At 34.5% G+C, this 11,316-nt stretch overlaps 1 protein-coding gene across 2 annotated transcripts; it reads right to left on the bottom strand.

The window, feature by feature from the left end:
• Window positions 1–4,344: 4,344 nt before the first annotated feature.
• On the bottom strand, window positions 4,345–11,096 carry LOC139196404 (upstream activation factor subunit spp27-like). Of its 2 annotated transcripts, none has more exons than XM_070822292.1 (8): window positions 10,564–11,096; window positions 9,010–9,112; window positions 8,735–8,909; window positions 7,778–7,919; window positions 7,123–7,243; window positions 6,819–6,990; window positions 6,185–6,241; window positions 4,345–4,604 (listed from the first exon to the last, which is right to left on the bottom strand). In XM_070822292.1, exons 1-8 carry the CDS (start codon window positions 10,887–10,889, stop codon window positions 4,594–4,596), a joined length of 1,107 nt encoding a protein of 368 aa, XP_070678393.1. In that variant the 5' UTR covers window positions 10,890–11,096; the 3' UTR covers window positions 4,345–4,593. The 2 variants fall into 2 exon arrangements, with proteins under 2 accessions (XP_070678393.1, XP_070678394.1); XM_070822293.1 differs by having other exon boundaries at window positions 6,185–6,238.
• Window positions 11,097–11,316: the final 220 nt, after the last annotated feature.

The following is an 11,316-nucleotide window of genomic DNA, read 5'->3' as shown; positions in this document are numbered from 1 at the left end:
TTGAGTAGTTTGGAGTTTACTGAATCATACTCGTCATGTTCTATTAAGTGGTTCTAAAACTCAATGTGTTATTGCTGGTTAATACCATGAGGAATTTGGAAGTCATTGTACATACAAGATTTTTGGGTGCTTAACAAAATGGTGAACTACAATTGGCTTAATCATTTCACAAAGTACGTAGACAATCTAACTCCAAGGTTAGCTACAACAATAAAATAATGTGGTATGATAATACGCTGTTGAATTAATTGTTGGTTTTCGGTACTTCTCTTTAAGAGATTAATGGCTTTGTTTTAGTTGTTTTGTGTATGTTTGTTACTGAAGTACTAATTCTATCTAGATTGTATATGGTTGTTTCGATGCAGTCTGACGTTACGTGTTAATCTTAAACGTATTTCGAAATTAGGGCATGACACTAAAACTCAACTGAAATTATATTTAATGCATTAACCCTTTTAGCCATAAAGAAATATTACCGAATTTCAATTTTCTTATAAGTCAAGGGATAAATTCATACCAAGTTCGAAGCTTGCTGGGGAAAATTTGTTTTTAATCTTCCGCACTTTCTCAAAAAAGAAAAAGAAGAAAAAAAGTAACTAACTAAAAGAACTCAAACCCTAATTTGTATTTGTATTTGACACTAACAACTGCTTGTAATAATAAAAAAAAACTCAAATACTTCTTTGTTTGTTTGATATCTATAGTTATCTATGAATCACAGCAAATAAACTTTGGTATTTTTGATCGTGTAACAATATTTGAATTTATTATCTCAATAAAAAATAATATTTAAAGGTAGCACAAGTTTGGTTAGAACAGTGTGCTCATTGCTCTGCACTCTCAAGTGTGAATTCTCTTTCTCGTAATTTAGATGAATTTAGCGTAAAATATTTAAACTATCATGTATCAAATGTTTTCTACATTTTTCTAAAAGAAATGAAGAAATACTTATTTTATTAACACTCCGCATATTATTGAATCGACAACACATATGGGAAATTTGGAAAAATAACCAAATTTTGGACCCCATATAAAATTATAGCAATCCTTTTAGGTTTATTATAATTATAACCCAAAATTGATATAAAAGTACTAATATACCCTTTGATACACCTTTGTAATATTTTATCAAAATAAAAACTAAAAAAATGGACAATTAAATGCCCTTTCTACTACAAGTTCAGAGACAGAAAACATATCGAAATCAGATAATGCAAAAGAGAAATGCCAAATGAAAAATGATACAAAATTTGCAATGGACAAAAAACAGCGAATAGGGAATGATCTTCTTTATCATGCTTGCTCCCAAACTTGTAAAAAATAAAAAATAAAAATAAAAAATAAAAAAATTGCTAAATGTAAACGAATCAATGTGTGTGGTGTGGGACAGAAAAATTATATATATTGACATGTTCTCCAAGTGGTCTTAGCCATGAGTGTTCATGGCTTCCCAGACCATGCTCTTCGGGACTGGATTCAACAACTTTTCAGACCATTTTTTAACACAATAAATAAATTTTTCTTTATCACTCGCAAATCAAACCAAGAAAATCCTTTTGTTCACACGGTCTATTTTTTTCTTTGGAACCCAAAAAAAGAACCTGGTAAGATATTTGGGATAATCTCATATTTGATTTGGGTTTTTTGGATTTGTTTTCAAACTCTCTCCTTATCTCTCAATTTCTATTTTAAGGGTATATTAGTATTTTCATATCAATTTTTTGTTATAATTATCATAAACTTAAAAGAGTGGTTATAGTTTTATATAGGGTTTAAATTTTAGTTATTTTTCCAAATTTCCCAACACATACTTATTACATGTCACATTTGCTTTTTTCAATTAGAATTTTTCTTAATCCACCCCACATAGATTCCCATATACCCTTAGATCCACTCTTAACATACACCCCACATTTTCTATGTACATGCTACACTCTTCAATTCTTAGATGCAAATACATATTTTATATTTTTATTTTTATTTTTACACCGGACACATTTCACATCTTCGAATTATAAGATGGCTTCTATGTTGTTTCTCCTCCCTTTCAAAGAATGAAGATTTAGATTTGAGAATTCATAATTGACGATTTTTTTTTTTTGAAAACCTCATGAAGACATCGATTTTATGTTCCATTTGTCAAAAATATTTATTTTTTCAATCCTGTGAAGATAAAATAAAAGAGTCCCACATTGATGAAAGGTGAAATCTTGTAAGGACTTATAAGAGTTTGGGTTACTCCTCATATTACCAATTGGTTTTATGGTAGAATCCAATTTCTTCATGGTATCAGAGTAGGTTGGCTCATGTGTGAAGCCCAAAGGGCGGTTGTGAATGTGAAAATTAAATAGTCTCGTATTGGTGAAAAAAGAAACATTGCAAGAGTTTATAAAATATTGAACTTATTTATTAGGATTTATGAGTCATTTGGATTTTTTTTTTAAACCTTATGAGGTCGAAACTATCATTGCATATTAGGATGAGATGCTATTATTCTAATAAAAAAGGAGTATGATTCTTTCCCCTCCTAATCTCTCTTCCCTTCTATCCCCTCTTATTTAAACGGTTGCGATTACGTCACGTCTACATCTTATTTTGAAATTTTTATATAAAGAATAAGACAAAGAAGAGTATAAGATGAGATGATAGAAGAAGATGGTAATAGGAGGGGTAAAAATCCTACTCCAATAAAAAACCCTCAAAGAAATTGAAAACTAGTGATGGAATCCGTAGAGTACAGTGGAGAGATTACGGTGGGAGTGGTACGCAGTACGGTGAAAAAACGTGGCTACTGTCGGGAGAGGGGATGATGGCATATGACGTGGCAAAATGATGGGATGGGTGGAATCCGGATCGCCGCATACGAGCGGCGGTGCTTTTAACATTTGGGAATAATGATGGGCCCCTTTCTCACCATCAGATTCCCTCCCTTGTCTTCTTCCTTTAATTCCAATTTTCTTTTCCTTTTTCTTTTATTTCTTTCAACCTTGTTCTTCCTAGCCTTTCACAACTTCCCAGTCTCCACTCTAAAAAATATCTGCTAATGCTATGGAGATTAATTTTTTAAAGTTACATGTGTAAATCAAATAATGTGGTTGCAGATGATTGAATTATTAAGTGTCAATTAACGTGCTTGTTTTTTACTTGTGACACATAATTTGGTTTACAATTTGATTTAATTTGATTTAAAAAAGTGATGCTCTGGTCCCTTGTGGTTTATTTGTTCTTCGCTAGTTCTCTTTCTTTTTTCTAAGGATAGAATATTCTGCATTATATTGGATAGATCATTATGAATTTTGCAAATTAAAATCTTTGAGACTCATTAACATGACTTTAATGACTCGTGTAATTTAGGCACAAATCTTATAAACTGGCACAATTTTACCTAGCTAAAAGCCTTGCTACGTATGAATGTTATAACAAGCGTTGAGCCGTCTAAGTGGGGAGATTTGGTGATGAAAGTAGGTAGGTTAGGTTGTTTTAAAAAATTTTGGCGATTTAGAAAAGAGAAGAAATCGAACACAAGATCACGAATGGTGAAAACAAAAGCCATTTTGTTGGATATGTTAATGAGTATATCACGACTGACGATGGATAGCTAGCTACACGAATTTGTAATCACATTACGAGTTTAATGAACTAGACATCATTAGTGGACAGGCCCATATTGGTTACCAATCAAGAAACCCAAAAGTCAAATGCTTTGGAGATTGATTCGAAATAAAATTAATGCCTTGGATTTGGAGTGCCATTACTAACCGCACTCAATTGTCTCTCCACTCGCATCTACTCACTTGCAAATCACAGCAAGTTTGAGAGTTTTATCACAAAATGTCTAGGTATAATTGAAAGTAAAATCAATCAAGATAAGTCATTTGATTTAGTCAATTGTCTAACGAAATTAACAGACATTAATTAACAAGGGTGTGTGAGAAGTTAAAAATATGTGTTTATTATTTCCCTAATGTATATGCTATCTTTCTTTTTCGACAAATGTTAGGATATGTGGGTTATCGAACATGATACCTCTTCCTACCAAGTGATGACAACTACCACTAAACTAAAAGCTAGTTCATGTAGAAGGCCTTTTAAGAGAAGGGATTCCCCTTCTTTTCAAAATGGGAATTAGTTGTGAAGCTCACACCACATCGAACTTCAACAATCCAAACCGTCTTTTTTTCAAGTTGCACCTCTTAGATCATCATTGCAAAATATTAGCCAAATCGGAAATACGGTATGCACACATAAGCAGGAACACTTTAAAAAGGGCGAAACAACCGAAAAGTTTAGGCTGTAAACATATGAAAAGAACCTGTGAGGGGCAGCATTGTAAGCAAGAACAAGTTTTAACAAAATTTGTATTTCCATTGCTTGAAGATGTTAGGAGCAAGAAAACTACAAAACTACAGAAAGGATAACAACCAGTCCAAAAATGCCCTCTTTCAGTTGGGCTCAAAGTATTTACACTTGGGCGTCAATCTGTCCCATCTTGATGAAAATGAGTAGTCAGAACATCTGAGACTGAGAAATCCATTGAAAGAGTCGTCCCCGAAAAGTTCTTTTAGCTTATCATCACAAACAGTTCTTCGCTTATCAGTCGGATCCTTCAAGGTGAGAAAAACAGCCAAAAAAGCAGGCGTGAGATAAAAAGTCAGCACCAAGATCTAGTGGGACTCTAAAGCAAAGGCAATATGATAGAGAAGAGTCACTAAAGTGTCTCCATTAACAAGACTTAATATGTCCTCTAGATATTTCTACCCCATTGAACTTCAAGGAACTGGAAAAAAGGTGGAATAGCGATAGGCAAAAAAGTTAACGAGCTCTATCATGATCTGAAAGTGTTGGACCCACAACGATTAGATGACAGATCCAATACTACTAGGCATGACATCGATTTTGGATTCTAAAACCAGGAGGAACATGATATTGATATTTGACCAAATAGAGAACTGTGATGTGATGATACCCTTGTGCAAGGGTACTAATAAATAGTATTACAACTATCAGAACAAGAAAAAAAGGGGACGGATAAAGATAGTTGACAACGCTAACAAATGGATACGTGTGTTTTGAGGTTTGACCTTTAGGGAGTTTAAAAGCTGACAATGGGACAAGAGTCGAGGGTTACATGACTTATTAAGCTGAAGAATGACTTCTAAATAGGTATTTCATCCTCACGCCTCAGCCTAACTCGACATTCATAACTTTCATTCACCAGATCACAGTAGCCTGTGCATTATACTTGGCCTTCCCATATCTTGGTATTAATTATGAAATGACAATGCCTCTGTACCAACCTCAATGACAATGAACTATGTTTCATGAACAAAATTGCAAGATAAATGCTAGAAATATTAGCATGGTAAGAGGGATAAGCTAGAGTACATACTACACACGAAAACCCACTAAGTGAACTCGTCATTAAATACCAACCATTTTCAAGATGCAAGGTCTGGTGTGTAATCACAAAAGCATTCTAGAATCATTTGCAGTGACAAAAAGACATGAACAACAAGTATACTTGAACTGAGCACAGTGTCACATAACCTTTAAATTCTCAATTAATCACTAGCAATAAACTAACCTTGGCTTTTTTAGTGTCAATGGGCTGAAGGAAGCAAAATAAGCATTATGTCTATGAAAATGTTTTAAATTACCATTTTAATACATTTGGGCAAAGATTCATTTCCTCACTGCTCAGGATTTTCATAAATAATATATGAGCTCATATCCAGGTGATTAACAAAACTAAAACTATTCAACATTATGCTCTTGAAAGAGCATAGGTTTGAACAGGAACATTGCTGTACCTGTAGATCATTTTGTTTTAAGTACTCCCACAGTCTCTTACCCCAGCCCGTGATAACAACCTTTCCCAGTTATTAAGGAATTTCAAAACAGAATTTGAAAGTGGCAGGGAAGACAGAAGACCAGAATCACCTTTCTTCAACTGTTTTTTTTTTTTTTTTGTTTTTCTTAGGGTCATCTAAATCTAAATATTGAAATGGTGGTGGCTCAGACTATGTTATTAACACAAGTTCATAACTGAAAGCACCTTGGTTCATTTCTTAACATCTTATTTGGATTAAACCAGTACCAGCATGCGGGATGTGGTATGAATGCACAATAACTTTGCAAACCAACAGAGTTTGATAACCTGAAGACCTGAATTTATTTATCTCACCTTCTTCTTCCTCCTCTTCAGACTGCTTTTCCTTTTGTGAAGCGTTGTCTGGAGCTGCTAGATTACATGTAATGCAGTTTGTCAAACTACTGAAGCAGATACCATGATATTTGTCAAAACTTCAACACAAGACTATATGTATTCTATGACAGCATAACATGGATATCATGGTATACACTTCTGATGACCAGACCTGGTAAATGAATAAAATTCTTGAGAAAATTGATCAATTTAATCACTTGACATACAAAGAAACAGAAAGCAGCGGTATGTGGATAAAGGCACACTTCAAAACATGTTTAAGTAGTCATTTGAAGATGAATGTGCAGCCCTGGGTGAAATGTAGGGAATACTCTTTACCATGTTCCATTCCGTCCAACATGTGTGGGAGAGGAAGCACAATAATTAAGTAGTTCATTCCTTCGGCACTTTCCTATCAAGCTATTTATATATCATAATCCATATGCACGAAGCATGGAAATGAATGCCCAAAAAGAATTATATCCAAGAAACAGTTCCCCACTCTATACAATGCAATTTGATTCATCAGTGCTGAAAACTGCAGGATTTATGACAATCAAACATACTGAACCGCAAGTGTGTGGCAAAATGTTTATTTATTGAAGATGTATACCTTCTTCACTTAAGGGTAATATGTGCTTGGACAGAGCTTTATTCATTTGAAACATATTGATACAATCAACGTCAAAAAGGCCACGCAATGACTCATCACATATTATATCTCGTTTGTTCTTTGGATCTTGCAAATTGTTCTCCCGGATATAAATCCAAAGTTTCTTCACCACCTATTCATGAAAGAATAGAATGGGCGAGGAATGAGCTTTGAAAGCATACTTTAACAAACACTGGTTAAATAAAAGAAATTTCCCTCTTACTCTTGGGGTCCAAGTGGTTTCTTGAAAATCTAAAATTAATACCTCTGTTCTGGCCAATGCTGACATTCCAGTGAACTTTTGAAGTTCTGGAGAAAGGCTGCATAATTTGGTAAAGCCACCTCCACCTCCCCTTTTCTTGACTTCTTTATCCACTTTAGTAGACCTACTTGATAACACACTCAATTAGAACAAATAAACACCAGAACCTTTTTTTAAAAGAAAATAAACTCTACCACCTTGGAACCAGGTATATGGTCCTACCAGCCATAGATGTTCATACGAATATAAAATAGGTTACTATGGACCCCAATATATATCCATTATACAATAAACAGTAAACAACTACTTTTTTTTCGATAGCGGGGAGGGGGAAGTTGGGAGAAATTCAAAGAATCACAAGTAACAACTGTACGGATGTTATCTTCTGAGAAAGTAAATAAGATGATAAATGAATTCATTGACTGGACTCAGAAATTACAGTTTTGGATCTCTAGGAACTCTGATTTTGCCTGGTTATGTAAATAAGTCACGAATAAATCATAATTTAATCTCTACAAGCCTCCAAGATATAAGATTAAACTTTCAAATTCTGAAAATGCATAATAGATAAACTAAATAAATAGTGGAAACAATGAGAAGGCCAATAAAACCAGAAACCTACATGAAAATGGGTAAGACATGAATTAAAAAAACCAACCTTCGTTTCTTGTTTTCTTTTCGTCTACCAACTTTTTTTACCTCCACCTCCTCTTCTTCCTCCTGTTCTGCTACATTACTTACATCTCCTTCAGAGATAGAATGATCACTTTCTTCCACTTTCTTCTTTTGCTTTACAGGTTCTGAGTTACATCATGCTATGGTGTTAAGATCTCAAATAAATACTATACCATGCACAACTCACACTAATCAAGGTAAATGATAAGGAGCATTATAAGATACCATTGCATGAAATACAGCAATGATCCCAATTGGAAGACTTTTTTGTGACAGATGTTGTAAACTATTAAAAATACCCCATCCTAATGCACACACCGAAAAAGGGATTAGCTCATGAGATACACAAAGTCAAAATAACGTAGAAAAGAAAAGAAAAAAATCATGATTCAAAACAAAAAATCACAAATTTAAAGAATCATGTTTTTCTTTAAGCTTTATAGCCAAATGCTATTTGTTATATTTAGTACTTTACTTTCTGAAGAGGACAGAAATTAGTGTGAATATGCCTTCTGCGTGGTGAAGAAACCAATCACATGAACGAAGTACAGTATAAGTGTATGTTTTCCACATAACAAACATAGTAAGCGTATGTTTCCATCCTATCACAACCAATCACATGAACAAATGATTACTAATATAGCCTGTCCTCTGTGACTTACGGTAGAAAATAGCATGTGCTATAAAAATGTCTGTTCTTTATTTTCTTTGAGTGCACATTTGAGTGTAGTGGAGTTAAAATGCATGTCATGAAGCTGCATATACCATGTTCATCAAACAAAGAGGAACAAACAAAATGAAAAGTAGAGATTACTGAGCACAAATCCATATGAAAACATATGGGGTAAGAAAATAATATAAACAAGTAAATAATGAACCATGAGATTCGGGTCACATATGAGTGTCATCAGAAAAATGAGGAAAAGAATTCTGGACATACCATCTTCCCTGCTAAGTGGCCATATATGCTTGGAGAGGACTTTATTCATTTGAAACATATTAATAGAATTAACACGGAACAGGGAATGTAGTGATTCATCACATCTAATGTTTCTTCTATTTTTTGGGTCCTGCAAATCCTTTTCCCGGATATAGGCCCAAATTCTCTTGACCACCTAAGAATGAAAGAGGGTGAATTAGCAAGACATCTTGGTTCCGTCCAAATGAAAGATGCGTTGACAAGTAAACAACAAAAAATTGCTTAACAAATTATACCTCTGTTCTTGCCATTTCAGGCACCCCAACAAATTCTTGAAGTTGTGGAGACAAGCTACATATTTTATTGAAGCCACCTCTTTTGACAACAACTTTATCCACCCTATTTGGAAATATAACACAGCTTAGAAAAGGTAGAGCCCAGCACAAATACATATTTCCAGAGCATCATATATCATATACTCTATCGTGCAAAAGTAACCAAACACAGAAAAAAGTATATAGATTAGGTCCAAGAGGTAAAAATGGTTGTTCGTTATACTCTACAGGTTATTACGTTCTTTTGTGTCTGATTGTATTGTGTAGGAAAAAGAGGGAACATAATAATAAACACTCAGAAAATGCATTCTTCTAGAATCAATTTAAGCAAATCCTCATCCCCGAAGTTTTCATATATAACAGCCTTACTCTGAGAAATTCTACAATCATATTAAACAATTAGCTTATAATTGAATGCCACTTAACAATCCTTAAAGCTCTCTCGAGATATATGTTTTACTTATGAAAGAATGCATGTTAGCTGTGCAAGTGTAGTCAGTATATGAGCTTTCCCAATATAGCACAATATCCTTCACTTGTCAGTGTAGTCATGACATGAGCTTCAATTCTGTTGTTATAATGCTCTAAATAAATAAAATTTATGCTAAACAGAAGTAACTACGGATTTCTTAGGCATACAAGTAATAGCATTGTCAAGGGGACTTACAATAACTAAGGTGGACTTTAAGGGCCATATCTCTAGATACAAATTCATTTAGAACTCAATTTGAATAGTAAGGAATGCCAAGAATCTGAATTTACAACATTGGCATTTTCAATTCACTGTCAACAAGTACACTTGCATATACAATACTTCACTACACATTGACATCTCATATACTCCCGAACCATATCTAAATATACTACAGCTTAAAACCGGTATACTCAAAAATCTTAGAAGCTTTTTCAGTTGCAGAACAAGACAGAAAGACGAACTGCTGTCAGTTTGCAACCAGTTCAAACGCCTCAGTATTTGATAATTCAATGAGCGTTGAGATTTTAGACGATGCACTACGGTACCACTTTCAAGTATGGACATGTAGAAACACCGAAAAAACACTCATCGTTTCAACTGCAAATAAATAACTATAAGCTAACATAAAAAAATGCAATACAAACAATGTTGATATGGTTTAACACAACAAAAAGACATCAACTTTCAAAAATTTCTCAGCCATCCAATAGATAAAAGCAATAAAACCACCGTTTGACGCAGGTAATACGCAGAAATATAGACACAATGTAATCAAATTAACTTCCTGCAACTACTCCAAAACCACAAAAGAAGCTTTTCTTTCAATGGAAAACCAGAAAGAAAAAAAGGCGCATTTCTCACAATGTGGGTCGGACCCAATAAATCCGAATAAAGGCTAAATTGGGAAAATTTTATCCTCATAAGCCCAAAACATTCAAATTTCTTTGCTACCCACTAACCCAATTTTCCCAGCAACCAAACACTAATTAAAGAAAATCTAAAAGCGCAGTTAAAAAAAGAATAATAAAAAAATAACTCACGTTTTTCTCCTTTTACTTTTGCTTTCCTTCTCTTCCTCTTCTTCCTCCTCTTCTTCTTCGTCTTCTTCCTTAACGTCGTCGTTCTGTTCTGCATTCTCCGAGGTTTCACCAACCTCATCCTCCTCCTCTGCTTCTTCGCCTTGGGGTTTGGTCTGGGTCTCGAGGTAGATGTCGATTTGGTCCCGGATAAACTTTTTCCGGTCCGAAAGATCAACTCCGAAATCGGCCTCGAGTTTCCGGCGGACGCTGCCGGCGGTGGCCGTGTCTAGGTCCGAACTGCGGAGGATTTCTCTGAGCCGGGTCAGGAGTTCCGAGTCCGATACCATTTTACCTGGGCTTTGAAATTAACCGAAATTTCGGCGGCGGTTGGAGTTTAGAGAGAGAGGAGAAAGAAGGAAACGGGTGATTGTGGCCTGTGGAGGAGTGGAGGGTATTTCTGGAATTTGAAATTTTATCTTTACTTGGCTGGGTAAAGTGAACTTGGTTGAGCAATGAGTCTCAGGTTACCTCCATTTTGTACTCGAAATTCTTTTGTTTTTAATTTTCCAACAAAAGAAATGTATTTCAATTTTTTTTCTCCTACAAGATAACAAAAAAAAAAAAAAAACCGCGTAACTTGCTTCCTTAGACCAACTCCAATCTTTGGAGTAAATCCTAAAATTTCCCTTCTATTCCCCCCAATTTCTTTTTAACCCTTGTTCTAAAATTAGGTGAAGTGTTAGAACCTAAAAAAAACTCAAATATTAGCCAAGA

The sequence above is a fragment of the Malus domestica genome, chromosome 05 (assembly GCF_042453785.1).
Source record: "Malus domestica chromosome 05, GDT2T_hap1".
NCBI classification, from domain to species: domain Eukaryota; kingdom Viridiplantae; phylum Streptophyta; class Magnoliopsida; order Rosales; family Rosaceae; genus Malus; species Malus domestica.
This window is presented reverse-complemented; position numbering and strand designations above follow the sequence as displayed.

Coding starts and splice junctions, on each gene's coding strand:
- LOC139196404 (XM_070822292.1), bottom strand. CDS start 10,889: ATGGTATCGGACTCGGAACTCCTGACCCGGCTCAGAGAAATCCTCCGC. Junction 7,920..8,734: donor GCCACTTAGCAGGGAAGATG/GTATGTCCAGAA, acceptor GATGTAACTCAG/AACCTGTAAAGCAAAAGAAG. Junction 7,244..7,777: donor AAAGAAAACAAGAAACGAAG/GTTGGTTTTTTT, acceptor GTTATCAAGTAG/GTCTACTAAAGTGGATAAAG.